Source organism: Vigna radiata, chromosome 5 (genome assembly GCF_000741045.1).
Source record: "Vigna radiata var. radiata cultivar VC1973A chromosome 5, Vradiata_ver6, whole genome shotgun sequence".
NCBI classification, from domain to species: Eukaryota; Viridiplantae; Streptophyta; class Magnoliopsida; order Fabales; family Fabaceae; genus Vigna; species Vigna radiata.
In genome coordinates this window covers 7,364,779-7,380,489 of record NC_028355.1, presented here as the reverse complement: position 1 = coordinate 7,380,489, position 15,711 = coordinate 7,364,779, and the positions used below count along the sequence as shown (strand labels likewise).

Here is a 15,711-nt window from a genome sequence, read left to right as displayed (position 1 = left end):
TATATATATATATATATATATATATATATATATATATATATATATATATATATATATATATAAAATCATTCCTAAAGATTTTGAATTTGAAAAGTCTTAGTCCATTTGTTTTGTTTTTTTTAAAAAAAAAATATTTATTGTGAGATTTTGTTATTGGGTTATGTTTTCTTTGGATCATTCCTTTTCTTTTTTTTTTTCTAACTTTTTATATTGTAAGTTTTACATTGTAAGTATGAGTGTGTGAAAAAATAATAAAATATAGGCTTAAATGTTTACTTCGTCTCCATGTTAAGAGGTAAATTTTTGTACCCAGTTTTAAAAATGAAGACATTGGATTCCTTTGTTATGAAAATTGTATGAATAAGGTGATGTTCGATAAGTTGATAGACGTTAATTTCATGCTGATGTGACGCATTTTTTCTCTTATCTCCTTTGTTGTTCAGTTTTTTCTCTCTCCTATTAAGCTTTTTCTCTCTCTTCCAATCTCATTTTTTTAGCGACGGCCAGAATCCCTCAGAAACCGCCCAAAACCGTCGATAATGAACATTTACCGAGGGCCTACCGACGGTCAAAAAGTCGTTGGAAAAACCTTTGTCCCTAACTATTACTGAGGGCTTTTGCCCTTCGGTAATTACCGAGGGCCGAAAGCCTTCGGTAATTACCAAAGGGCAGAAGCCCTCGGTAATTACCGTGGGCCAAAAGCCTTCGGTAATTACCGTGGGCCAAAAGCCTTCGGTAATTACCGTGGGCTATAAGCCTTCGGTAAATTGATCTCAGTTATTGAAGGCAACTTTCTTTGATGGTAGTCAAGTTGCTTTGATGTAGAAGACATTAATAAACTGAAAAGGGTAATCTAAACCTACACATTCTATGATCTTACAAACATGGTAAGATGTCTCATGGCTAATTCTGTCTGATTAAAACCAATGGAAGAGGCAATTGTACATGCTTTATTTGTTCAAATTCATCATTCACAAATTAAAGTACCAAAACAAACCTCTTACATATTTGACAATCAGTTTCAAACCATTCATAACAAAGTTTGAAATACCTCAATGTTTACAATATCATAAAACTCCAATCAACATAACACATACAATCATGCAATTTCAGTTTAGGTCCCCATACCTTTGTCTTTGCTTTCCTCTGCTCAAGTCTCCTCTGTAGACTCTCTCTTCCTCCCTTTCTAGCTAGCTTTCAAACTCCTTTAAAAGCTCACCCTATAACACAACAAATGGAAGTGTATTTAAAAACTCCTTTAAAACTACTTTATATGTCCAAACAGAATTGAATCGTTTATGAAAGTACAACCATATTGAATCATACACGAAACCAACAATACAATGCAATATTCCACCCTTCTCCAATGGGTTACCAATGCACACCACTTTTAAACAGTTAAAGCCAATACCAACCAGATTTGAACATCTTAAACTTAGGTTCATACACCCAAATAAAATGGAATATTGAAACAACATACATCTTAATCAAATAGTATCTTAAATTGAATCCTGCAGCAGAAAAAGTTCTTAATTTGGTGGTTTGATACCCAAAAACGTATGGAAGTGTTTGACACACACAACTGAAAGTTCAAACATATTTATTTGATTATTTTAATTGTGTTTAAACTTTGAAATGAGTTATAAACAACTTACAATTCAAAATCACCACTCTACTTCCATTTTAACTCAAAAAGTGATGGTTTAAAGACCAATTCTACATATAAGCTGAAATATAACCAAATGAACAGTGATATCAACTTTAGAACACCAATTTAAGCTTGTTCAAGCTTTCCAATAGCATAAAAACAAAAGAATTCGAACATCACCCTTGCTATAGCCAATTTATGCAGCAAATTACACCATTATACCACCAAAATTGCATTTCCAGAGAAGCAAAGGTTGGATAGCAATTTAATTGACTCAAGAAACTGTAACTCTACTAAACTAACCTAGAATTAAAAGGTTTAGTAGTTCCAAACTCAGAATGGACAATTCAAAGAAGTTGAGCATGGTGAAAAGCTAGAAAAGGCCATAGGAGATGGTATAGGTTGAGATTCAGTCATCTTTGCTTAATGAAAAAGGTCTTTAATATATTTACTTTCACTCATCACAATATTCTTGTCAAAAAGGTAGTTGGATTTGAATACCTAGAAAGTAGGCAAGTTTACCTAGTTGCCTGAGAGGAAAATTAGAGTTCAACTTCTGAGTTTGTTTCTTCTAAAGAGATACAGAGATGCAAGTGAAAATCTATCATGAAGATATACCAATAGATGAACAATATGAGAGGCATATCAAGCTTGTGAGTTTGTTAAACCATTTTCTAGGTGCACGTGAGAAACCAAAAGATGAGTAAAACTGAAACCACAAACAGAAAAACATATCAAGCTTGAAAAGTCACCCTTGTGAGGATTGAGAATCCTAAGTTCCACCTCAAACAGAGGATTTGACCATTCAGATATAACTTGCCAAACATTCACCTAAAAAAATATAAATATATACATCAATTGATGCACTTCTTTATAATAACTTGAACCAATTCATGCAACCAACAGGTACACCTATATCTATAAAGAAATATATCAAAATGTAGTGAGAATAGAATATTAAAGTCACCAAATGTATGCATTAAAGGATCACAAAAACTATTAAAATAGAATTCTGATTTTGATATAAAAAAAGCAGCAAAATAAACATGTACAACTTTTGCTCTTAAGTTGAATGTGGTTATTATTTGTATGGTCATTAGCTTGTACGGGGAATAAGAAAATATGTCAATAGGTAGCCATAAAGGCCTACCATGTGAGAGTTTCGTTTGTTTGCACAGTAAGCTGATTTTGAAGATAGTAATATGTCCAAAAGAATAAGGAAGAGGATGAATAAATAACCAGGAAACAGGGTTTGTTGCAAACAGGGCCACAGCACCATTAGCCGAGTGTCCACCAGCCAATACCACAGCTAGTTAAAAACAAAATATTAGAGTTTGAAGTTTCTAATCAGAAGCGCCATACATGATAAACTTCATTCCAGTGAGAACCTTCTTGTGGTTTTATACACATAAACAACAAGCCTTGGCAATATATACATTTTAAAACAANGAACAATGAATATTACTGCTTGAATATGATTCAAGTTTCTAAATTGTGAAAATATATGTACACATCGAACCCTTAAAGCAAAATCAGGGGCAACAATTTGGTTTCTTTAGGGTTCTAGGTTGATGAACATGATAATGTGAATGAAATTATGTGGAACTTACCTCAACCAAGATAGCCCTTGACGAGCACGATAGCGACACCACCAGCCCCTCCAACGAAGTTCCTCAATCTCCACACCCCAACCCCTCAACGCAGCAACCAACCCACGACGAACCAGCACCAGCACGCACTGTCAAGGACCACCACCAGTGATGAAAGTGCGTGAAGAAAGTGAGGAAAGTTTGTGAAGAAAGAGATTACCACTACATTGGCTTCACCTTGCGACAGTGGAAGGACTGGTCACGCCGCCACAACACCGTCAACGCACCACCACAACACCGAAGTCATGCTGACACCGCCGTCACATCGTCGCAGCACCATCTGAAGTGAGAGAGGAAGAATTGGGGGAATGCTTGCGCGAAAACAATTTGGCAGTGGGAGAGGGAAATCCCAAATCTGATTTCATTAAGGCTTATACCGACTGTCAAAGGCCTTCGCTAAAGTCAGTTCCATTTACCGAAGGTTATAAGTCGTCCGTAATCACCATTTCATGTGCCCTTCGGTAAAGCCTTCAGTAAATGAAATGTACCGAAGAACGAAAAGTCGTCGGTAAATAGCCTTCGGTATTTAGCGTGTTTCTGGTATGCTGGTTGAAGAATCCATCCATGCTTTTATATTTTGTTTAAAATCAGAAAATCGGTTTAGTCTTACCCACCAAAAATGGGAATAAAAGAGTAGAGAAGATAAAAAAGAACACTTGAGGTTTGTTTAATATGTGAAACCGAGGTGAGACCCTAAGGAATATCCACACAGTAACATCTTCTATTACAATTTTCGATTTCAATCACAACAAAAGTCTTTCCCTTTCTTCAATTTTTTCCATTTCTGATTATATTAATATTTTTGAGGAGTGGTGATATGCAGAATAGTAGTAGCAGGGACATCATCATATAACCCTCTTTCTTTCTCTCTTTCTTTCCATATTATTGCCTATTTAACATTTCAACCACACCTACTTCTTTATTCCAATCCACCTCACCAGATGTGCCACGACAACGGTTAGGTCAACCTTGTCGTCGTTGACTATGCCCTCGTCCTCAATCTTCTCTTCCGCCTCCACCACACTCTTCCTCCTCTTCCACCACCGCCGCTCTCTCTTCACCTCCACTGGACAATGCGTCAACGTCACTCGAGAGCAGACACATTGTCGTCGTGTCTCACAAAAAACAGATTTGGCTTTTAGAAAAAAACAATTTTCTAAGGCAATAAGAAAAAAATGAGATTGGAAGAGAGAGAAAGTTCAACAGAGAAAAAGCTTGACAGTAGAGGAGAGAAGAGAAAAAATACGCCACATCAACATGAAATTAACCGTTACTGTCAACTTAAGGGACAGGACCTTGTTTACAATTTTCATAACATAGGAACCCAATGTCTTCATTTTTAAAACCGGGTACAAAACAAATATTCATCTCTTAACATGGAGACGAAGTAACCATTTAAGCCTAAAATATACTTATTACATTGTTTATAGTTTATTTGTGTTTTTTTTTCCTTTGTGATACTATGTTATACTTCATTATGATGATATTGGAGTTATGTTCTACTACACTTTTTTATTTTTATTTTTATTTTTCTTCTTTTATGTACCTTTCTTACTCGCTTTTTCTTTGTTCAATTTTTTTTTTTGAATAACAACAACATAGATCACAGAATCCATCAAGTCCTTTCTACTCTCAATGTGTAAACTATATCACCTTCTTGAAAAACTCTCATCAAATCTAAATGGGTCTACAAAGTAAAATACAAGGCTGAAGGTGATATATTACAAAAGGTTATACCTAACTTAAAGGTGATGATTTTCTTGATGCATTACAAAAAGAATTTGGTACCTAGAACAATTAGATGTTAAGTTAACAACACTTTCCGATATAGCGACTTGAATTGAAAAAGTTTACATGATTTTACCTCAAGCAGTAAATTTTACCATACCAAGCCAAGTTTGCTATATCAAAAAGTTCCTGTATATGGTTTAAAACAGGCGAATAGATAATGGTTTGCCAAACTAACTTCATCTTCACCTGATATTAAGTTCACTCAATTTTCTTTTGATCACTCTTTTATTCATCATGAAAAATGCTACTTCCATTATTATTTTACTTGTATGTGTAGGTGTAACATTCTTGCAGGTGATAACTTGGGATGAGATAAACAATGTTATAGGACATTCTTAAACAACACTTTCAAAATTAAATATCTAGGGCAACTAAACTTCTCCCTAGGATTAGAAACAGCACGGTCACATTGACATTCATCTTTAAGCCTTTACCATGACAACCAAGTCCCTATACATATTTCCTTGAATCCAAGCTTTCATGAACAAAAGAATGACATAGATTACCATGTCGTATATGTGAGAAACTGTAATCTCGCTTGTTCCATCTCTTTCCAATAAGTACCACCAAGCTTTCTGCCGATGTCTTCATCAATCCTCCCACACAAGGAAAGTATGTTTGTCACAAAGTTTGGAATGAACATTCATCCTCCAGCTTGGAATGAAAGTATGCGAGAAATAATATTCAGTACGTAGACTATACTTTCATAGTTAACTAATTATCCTGTCCATCATCTACTAGTGTTTATATTTTTTTTTTCCTTTGTTCATATGATATACTTCAATGGTTTTAGAGAAACTAAAATAGGTTTATTAAAAGAATTATTGTAACTTCCACTTCTTCATATAAAGTGAAGTATTACCACCAAATATCAAGTACACACTTCCACTTGTTCATTCTTAAAATGCTTTAGTTATGACCTTTAACCCTAAATGATTCATATACCGAAAGTTGTACGGATGAATAAGTAGTAAAATCTAACTTCAAAGACTAGGATGCCACCCAAATCTGAGATGAAAACTTCAATTCCTCTAAGTTTCACATACTAATTAATTTATAAGTAAAACATATTATTCTTCTTGTAACAGTTAACTTCCATAATACTATGAAAAATAATGTGCCAAATATAGAGACAGATTTCCCATTTATTTTGAACACCGTGCCGAAATTGACACTTTATAGTTTCTCGTTATGATTAAGGTACAAAGAAAGAAAAACCAAAGACACAAATGATTACCATGTTAAAAATTAGCTTTATCATGTTTTGAGTATAGGATATTATGCATCATCTCGTAGGTGGAGCCTGTCCAGGATTCAGTAGGCACATTCCACACACATAACCATATAGTCAACCAAAACGTTTCATGATTAAAAAAAAAAAGCAAAAGGAAAGTGAATGTTCCTTTGAACTCATTATATATGTGATTGCCACCTATTAACACTGAAAAAGCCTTGTTCAAATTAACTGTTTGTAAGTTTATTAGAACGCCAAGTCAACACACATCATGATGCATGTCTAATATTGGGATCAATACCTAGCTAGGAGGTTACAAAATAAGGGAAATTAAGCAGCTAGGAATCTGGCACAGTCCCTCACTTCTATGTCAAACTCCTTTCACACTGTTTTTCTTTGCTTTCTTTCCTCAAGCTTAGCATATTAATTTAAAGATCTTTTTTCCTCACAACATGGAGAGAAAATTATAAACATATCCCTTTCCTTTCTTTACCCAATAAACAACAGAAGAGGTTGATCATTTCCTCACTTCCCATGCATGTTCCCAGATAAAATAAACACACCAAAAGGTGGAAAATAGGTAGCTTATAGCTCTTTTAGTTGAAATCATATCCTCCTTAATACAGTAATCTGAAACTTCATCACAAAAGAAAATTGAACTCTTCATTTTAATTTGTATATTCTCAGAATGAGATCTACACATATAGCTGGTAGAGGAGCTGCATACTTATTTTTTATCATCTATATGATCAAACTTTCTTTATTACTACTAAAGGAAAGGATAAACACAGTCATGCCCTTTTGCTCAGTCATGTACAAGTATTTTATTCTTATATAGTTGCATGATGGTTGTAGTTATAATTTAGTGAAAAAGCATCAAAATATTCACACACTGTGGATTAATTGAACATGGTACAAGATCAACAGAAAGAGAGAGAAGAAATACAGCAAATATGAAGATGTTATTAAACAAAAATCAATAGCAAGCATGCTTTTACATTCTCATAACAAGGTATGGTGACACTTCAACTCAACACACTCATTATTCAGAAGTAGTAATCTATTCACTCATCTGCAAGCTAAGCTATAAGGTACAGAAAACAAATTCTGAATAAACTTCACAACATGCATGGCATCTAGCAGTTGTATGCATGGTTGCACACTCTTCAAAACACTATAAAAAGAAAAAAAAGGAACTAAGAAGCAATAACCATTCGGACCAGGAGTGCATAATTCCCCATGGATGGAGTTTAGGCCTTCTATTTCATGGTTGCTGGTAGCTAATAGAGACCTAGGTTAAAGAAACCTCTGCTGGGGATTCTTCCATGATGAGTGCCACTCTATATCTGGCATAAGAGAAAGATGAATGTATGAATGATTGGGGAGGTGAAGGTGAAGATGTTGAGAGAGTACATAGAAGACATTGTTGAACTTTAACGAAACAAAATGGTTGAGAAAAAGGAGGAAGAGAGAGAGGACAAGAGAAAGAGTCATATGGTAGAAACAAATAGAATAGAGAGACATGTTTGATCTGTGTGAAAGTATGAATATATAAGAAGACAGCAGATAGCATGTTTGTGTATATGTAGATACAGAAAAGCGGCTGTGTGAGGCAGTGTACTGAAACATTGTGATGCACGCATAGTGTAGAGAGAGCCTATGTTATATTCCCGCATGCAAACGTTTTCTCTTTAATGTACAGTGAGGGCACGTTTCCACAAGGGAGAAAAAGGAAAGCAGAAAGGGGTGTTAGACAGTGAAGGGTGTTGAAGATTGAAGCATTCTTTTTGTTGGCAAAGTTAACAAGTTGTGTCAAAGCCTGCATCCCTCCCCCGAATGGGTCTTTGTCTATGGTGGTTCAAGTTTTGGCTTTTCTTTCCTTTTTCTTTTGGTCGGAAGTGTCCAAAAAAGTATTATAATTTTTGAAACCTCTTTGCTTATAAGTGCTTCCTGCAGCATGTGGGGCTTGTCTGAAAACTTTTTAAAGAGATTTTTGCATAGTGATCTTCACCTACCTGCTCCTGTATATGGAATTGGTGAATATTTTGTGGGGGAGAATGATGTCTCTGCACATGTCAGTGATAGCCCTCTTGTGCAATTGTAAAAAAAAACACACCAACGACTGGAAAAAGGAAATACCTGCACATGGATGAAGTTCATAATTAATAACCAGATTATTTTTTAAGCATAGTCTTGCAGTTAAATAATTCTAGTTTAGTGATCTGTGCCAACCAAATGCTTTGTTTTGAACTCTTTACAACTTAAGCTGACCAAATTCCAATTATATTTAAGCACGTATCTGCACGTAGATTAATTCAGATTGATGCATCAAACCAAAGAATGTTCTTTTTCAATTAAGAATGAAAGTAAAAGCATATAAAATACTGTATCAATAACATGGATCTTCATGTGCCACAATGATTACTTTGCAGTATGTGGGATCCAATTATTAGTATTTATCTACTGAGGTTCCATATGATGACATGTATTATTCAAGATTCTGAGAAAGTTGTGTTCTACTTCCTTGGGGCATGAATCAGATTCTTTATGGTGTTGGAAGCTATTAGCAAGTGACAAATTGATATGTAAAACTCTCTTAAGAAACTATTTATTGAGGTCGATGTGTTTTTGTACTGAAAAAAAGTTTCAGAAAAAGGAGTATACACTCATCGAGGTTTTGGGTTAATTGTGACTAATGTGTTTGTATTCATCTATAATCTTTTGTAAAGGTTAGATTCCCTTTCTTTTATATATATATATATATATATATATATATATATATATACTTCTAAAAGAGAATGTTTTCATTGTATTTATTTACCAAACATTAATTTCAGTAAAAACTAGGGTTAGTACGGCCTAGTTTGCCACAACTAAGTGTCCCTTTCTTTCTCGGGAAATTGCTATGGTTATGATATAAAAACTTGGCGTGAAAGACAATTTTAGTTCCAGATGCTCAATATATACAAATTCAGACAGAATAAACCAAGTCAGTCAGCCACGTGTTAAGAAGATTAGATATTAATATTAATGATGCATAAACAAGTTTACATATAATATTAAAATACAATCATCAACACAAAGTTTTAAAATAATAAATTTATAAATTTTTTATATATTGTTGATTTTATTTCTTTATTTTTATTTTATCTGATTAACATTATTCAAACATGAATGTCATATAATTAGCTTATTAATATCAAGAAGACAAGTATAGACTATACAAGTTTCAGAACTAAATCATTTATTGAATATTTGATTCAAAAAAAATCTACAATGTAAAAAGAAAGAATAGTTTACACTTCAAAACATCTGTAAGCTGTATTTAAATACTGAAATGGGTACCTTTGGAATAAGTTACAGAATATAAATAAGCAATGTATTCAAATAAAAATTGGATTTTTATATTAAAAAAAACAATTTAAGTTGTGCCACATATTTTAATATGTGGCTTATCCATTCTTAGCAATTTATCTAAAATCTACTTATTTCAATAATTTTTAAACAGAATTACTAGTAACAAGAAAAAAAACGCATAATTTCTCATTAATCTATGCAATAAACCTTTTCATACATAAGACCCACTTGATTCTAATTTGAAGCTGTTTTAGCTTTGTTTAACTATCCAATCAATTATGAGTGAAAATCAATTGTACTAAGACATGTAATAAGTGAAAAAGTAATGTCTAAGAACATCCATAACTATTTCATACTATTATTTCTAATGTTTATAACGGTTGATATTACACTAACAATATTAAAAACTACAGAGAAAAATAAATATTATTGAAAGACAGTTAATTTATAATCATTAACTACCCAGATTTCCTTATATTAAAAAGCCTAATATTGAATTCATGATTTATCAGATAAGAAAAGGAAAAATATTTCAAATAGTCATCTTACTTTATGAACTGTTTGGCTAGAATAATAAAAGCAAATTTAATTGGAGATAACCAAACATCCTACGTTTCCTACCCAATGATATTTTGAGGTTAAGCTTTCAAAGATTAGTCATTATACTAAGCCCTTATAATTGCTTGTAGTAATAAATAAGAATTGCCGCTGCATCAAACATTTATCGAACTAAAAAATGCAGTAGATGTTATAGTTACACTTTTGATTTACACAATTTGAATTGAAATTTTAGTTATTTTAATCAGGAAGCTCAGAACGCTCCCTCTTTGCTGTTTCTACCATTGTACATAAGAACTTAATATGGTTGCAATCAAAAGGATTTGAGAGTGAAGCATGTGCCAAAAATGGAAGTTTTCTCAAAGACCTTCCACTCATTCCCTGTAAACAGATCAAACTCATCAAACAAAAGATTAATGTTGTTCAACACTCAACAAATATTTTTCCCTACCTCACAGGCCTCCGCTGTATCCAATAGGTGCTTGCACAGTTGCATGAATGTAGAACCCTCGTGCGAATCTGGAGCGTTCAACCTCTCCTTTGCACATGCGTAATGTGGAAGCATGATATTCTCGCAATCCTAAAAGTCAGTATGATTAGCCAAAAGACTAAGATGCCAAAATGAGGGAATCTGAATAAAGATTATTTTTTGTATGGATCGGAATAATGATTCCAATATTAATGACTTGCTTGTCAAGATAGCTGGAAAAGATTGAGTACTCTCTGCACCTGTAAATTAGCCAAGATCCCTGTACGTATCAGTTCCTGCAAGCAGGACCTTAATATTTCATACCGAGCTTGAAGAGTTGGGGGACCAACGTATGCTTTGATATCAGCTCGATCAACAAAAGCAATGTCTGCAATAAAATTCATAAATCTGAATGATACAACATGTGAAATGCGTTTTAAGGAAGTCTATGGAGGAAGTGCATACTGAATAAACTACATATAACAACAAATTTGAGCAATGATGCTCCCACAATGGGGGAAAAGGCTGCTGCTGTAATGTGTTACATTGGGGTGATGTTTCGGATCTGGAAATAGTATTGTTTTCCACTGTGGTAACGAAAGTCTGTTTTATTTTATAACAACTTGACACTGATGCCCCAAACAGGTGTTTGGTGAGGAAAAACTTTTATACACGTTACTGGCTACCAATTCCCACCGTGAATCATGATAAAATTAAGACATGCACTAACCCCAGATATTGTAAAGCTACTCTACACTTCACTTGTAAGTAGACTGACATATAAGTTAATCAGATCTGAATATTTAAATTTATTGGAGAACCCACTATAACTCGCAAGGAAAAAAGCCATAAAATTTAACAAATGAGAAATTAAGGCTTACCAATAGCTGCAGTTATGTTGGAAGTTGTTAGAATTATCACATTAGGAGATGATTTCAACTTGTCCATCTGAGTTAGTAATGCATTGACAACCTGAAATTCCATATTCAGATCGAACTAACGTTAGACACAAACACCCACGAATAAAAGCAACACCTCTGAATTACATTTTTAAACAATCTAAGACAGTTTCACAAAATAGTGGAGACGGGGGAATGAGTTTATTCCTATTGATAGGACGGGTTTGAGGATTTTACCCTAATAGAATCAGAAGGTTCAGAACCAGATAGGGCAGCTTTTCTAGCAGCAGCGAGGCTTTCAACTTCATCTGCAGGATCATAAGCACATACTTAGGCAGACATTGGAGAAAAATACATGAGCAGTAAGTTGGAATTTATCCTGTATCTTATGTCTCACCAATCAATACAAATACGAGATTGCTTTCTTCCTCTACCATTTCTTGAATCTTCTGGAAAAGTTTTGCTACCTTGTAGGAAACAAAGAAACATAATTACACACTCGATAACCATACAAAAATAGTTCATTTGTAGTAACTTGGTAAGAATACAGCTTCGTTAAATTTGGAAGTTTCACAATTTGACTTATGTTAGGATATAATGTGTGCAGAATAAAAGGAAATAGATTAGGAATTAGTTGTTAGTTAGTTAGTTGGTTAGGGGGGCCTTTATAAGAAGGCAGGGAGGTCTTGTGTCAGGATACTTTTGGATAATCTTGTAGATTGAGCTTTGGCTCTTTGTGAAGAGGAAACCCTTGGAGGAGGGAGTGCTCTCCTATTCTTGTATTCTTTGGTTACAATAATAATACAGTTTTGTTTCCAGTAATATGGTGAGTGAGTGTGTGTTGTTTCGAGTGATAGTTAGACTTCTTGACTAAAGAAGCCTAACAACTTATCAATCTCCTTCATACAAAATTCCATAACTTCCTATATTGTTCTAGTTAATTGATACTCAATATGCAAGACTCTTGGATAAAGTTAAGGGGAGAATTTTTTTAGTTTGTAAACTCACCAAAGCATTATCAAACTAAAAGGGCACTAGACAGTCTAAGTGGCTTAATATTGCACAATAGTTTCCCAGTTTCTCTACATACAACAGCAAAGCAATATCCCACTTGATGAGGTTGACAACATTGATTAGAAAACATCATTTAAAAAATGTTAAGGACCAACTAGTAGCTCTGCTTCTCTGCTTTTAAAACAGAGACTAGTCAATTTGATTAGTACATAAATTAACAAGGATCAAGGGTTTTAGGAGAATTACAAGAAACGTGATAAGAAACAATAACCTTTTTACTAACAAAAGACAATATGCAAATCTATGACAGACAGCAAGTTTCAGACATGCATACCAGCTTGCCACTTTCAGAGAACCATTTACTGAACAAAGAATGTGCATTCACTTCAATAAGCTGGGACTGAGGGTATCTGAGTGGGGAAAAAACAGGCAAGTTAATTTATGTTCCCTTTATTTACTTGTTTTCATTGGGAAATATTGGTATAATACTAAAAAAAGTAGTGATAATAGATCAGTGCACCTTGAATTGAATCGAATTGCTAATTTCTGAGCTAATGCTTTACATAAAGATGTCTTTCCAGTCCCAGGAGGTCCATGTAACAGAATTATGCTGCAAATATATAAAAGTCTCTAAAATATTAAGATATGTACATAGTTCAATCATCTAGGTTTACAGTTCAACTTCCCATAATTGCTACAACCAACAATTTTACTTAAATAGCATCAAAATTAAATAAAAAAAGGCTTTTCTTTAATTTTTCTACAAGCAGAATAACCTGCATGATTATTTAGTGCTAAACTGTTCACTTTCAGCAGTCAGAGTCTAAAACAATATCAAAACAAATTATAGGCCCGCCATTACAATGTTCTTGTTCATCTTCCTTTGTCGTAACGTTTCAGTCCTTTTGATAGTTTCTAAGGTTTGCAAAGAATTCGATCAATATTTTTACAAAAAGGTTCTGTTTATCATAGTTGCGTATACTGCAAACTTTTTCTCGTCAACAAATGTCAAGCTCAATCAGCAATTATACTGAGTTGCTTTTCAGGTGTTCAGAAATCAAAGTTTGCTCAGTATATCATGAAGCACCACTATGCTGCTTACTGTCTGCCAAGGAAGACACTGGACATGAACATGTATGTGTTAGGTAAACTTAAATGGAATAAAATTAAATGTATTAGTCATTGTGGGTAGTTAATATAGTTGTGGTAGTTAATGTATTAGCCATTGTGGGTGGCTAATGTATTTTCTAACAATAAGGTCATGCATGCATCGTAAAGCAAAGTTTCAGAATTGAAGACTGTAACTAAATAAATATTTCCAGTTCTTACCGGTTCCACGAAACAAGGAATGGGTCAACTCCTTTTTCAGTAAAGAGCAAAGCACTTGCTGCATAACGTAATAACCGTTGCTTTAGACCAGATTCATATATTAAGCTGCATACACAATGGTTGATATTGCAGGGTATATGATTTAGAACTTCATAGTTAATCATAAAAAGAATAACAGTATAGAATTAGAATAGGAAATGCACAAACTACTAAAAAGTAATAACCTTTCCCACATGCCATCAAATTCTTTTGCAGGAAGAATCCATTCGTTGAAGCTGGAAGACTGGCCATCAGAGCTTATATCCTCACATGGACCTTCCTCGCTAAGCTGACAAGGCAAAATTCAGACCAAGAAAAATTGACTTCAAAAGGCACTTCCAAAACAATAGTATAACTGTGTTTTACTTTAGAGGAGCTAAACCTATCCCTCTTCATACTCATAAGGATATGACAACCAAGGAAATGAGACTGAGACCAACGCATAGGCAATAAAATCAAGTCAGCAAGATCACCTGAAAAACATGTACAATAGGCTTGACTTGCCAGAACAAAAGAACATTATCATTGTGCCTCCCTTCATCTACAAAAGAGTTACATTTTACAGAATCAGAAAAACAGCGGCAGAATGAAGTATTGTTCCTCTCTCTCCATTCAGCGAATTATTCCACATAATTTGCTACGTTGCTATGCTAATTGCTAAGACACTCAATGTCACGATGGAACCAGAAGTCCTTTTATGCAATTTCAGATTTAAAAAAAAAAAGGTAAAAGAGAAATAAAATCAATAAAGGTCCCATCATTTCGAACTGTTCCTAAACCCTAAAACAAAACAAACAAAAAATCGCACACCGGTATCACATCCGCAAATGACAATTCTTTGCACGTTATCTGCGAGAAACGCCTCATCAAGAGGCACCGGAATGGGTCCATCGATATAGCTCAAACTCCTCTTTTCAAGCATCCTGCTAAATCGAGAACAGCAAAAATCACAATTTGGAACAAAAGAAAAAGAAAAACTTTAATTTGCAATTGGGCAAAGAAGCGAAAGGGGTTACCCTTCAACGGCGGAACGAACATCTTCGATTTTAGCGGTGCTGGAAGGTTTTAGGGCTACCTCGACTAGGAGCAAAGTAAGAGTGATTATAGTGATTATAGAAAGAGCAAGAAAAGATATGAGAATGTGTAAAGAAATAGAGAGAGTGAGAGGGAAAGTACCAGGGACAAGAACTTTGTCCTCGGGAAGTGAGTGTTGGGAACCAGCGCCATTTTCGTAGGTTGTGAGCTCTGTGTCCATGGGAGCACTCATGTTGTCGCTCCAAACTGAAGTTGTGAAGGAAGAAGAGAAGGGTTTTCTTTGAAAAATGAGCGGGAAAAACCCAATATGAACTCTAGCACACTTTTCCAAAATCAACTTCACAAATCAATGTACCAAAGCATCCTTGTTCTTTTGGTTTCTTACAGTATAATCAGGATTTAAGAATGATTTAGGTAAAAATCATAAACATATTTATGTTTAAAATATAATTTTGGTTTTTGAAACTAATATTTTTTTTATTCAAATTTACTTTCTTAAAGCCATCAACAAAGGTATCTAAATTATAACAACACTCTCGTTATATGTTAAAATATCACTACTTAAGGTGGATCAAAATAATATAATTAAGAATTAGTAATTTAATCTTTATATTTATAATTTTTATTCTTTTTTTATAATTTTTATTTAATTGAGTTTTTAATTTTAAAAAAAAGAAAAAAAATCAATT

The 15,711-nt window shown here is 33.9% G+C and overlaps 1 protein-coding gene across 1 annotated transcript; it reads right to left on the bottom strand.

Annotated features, from left to right (window-relative positions):
- Positions 1-10,368: 10,368 nt before the first annotated feature.
- LOC106761458 (pachytene checkpoint protein 2 homolog) lies at positions 10,369-15,387 on the bottom strand. The gene is made up of 14 exons (XM_014645010.2): positions 15,164-15,387; positions 15,004-15,067; positions 14,798-14,910; positions 14,461-14,528; positions 14,173-14,276; positions 13,949-14,053; positions 13,140-13,229; positions 12,954-13,029; positions 12,003-12,072; positions 11,843-11,913; positions 11,588-11,678; positions 10,967-11,094; positions 10,689-10,817; positions 10,369-10,618 (listed from the first exon to the last, which is right to left on the bottom strand). Exons 1-14 carry the CDS (start codon positions 15,252-15,254, stop codon positions 10,478-10,480), a joined length of 1,341 nt encoding a protein of 446 aa, XP_014500496.1. The 5' UTR covers positions 15,255-15,387; the 3' UTR covers positions 10,369-10,477.
- Positions 15,388-15,711: the final 324 nt, after the last annotated feature.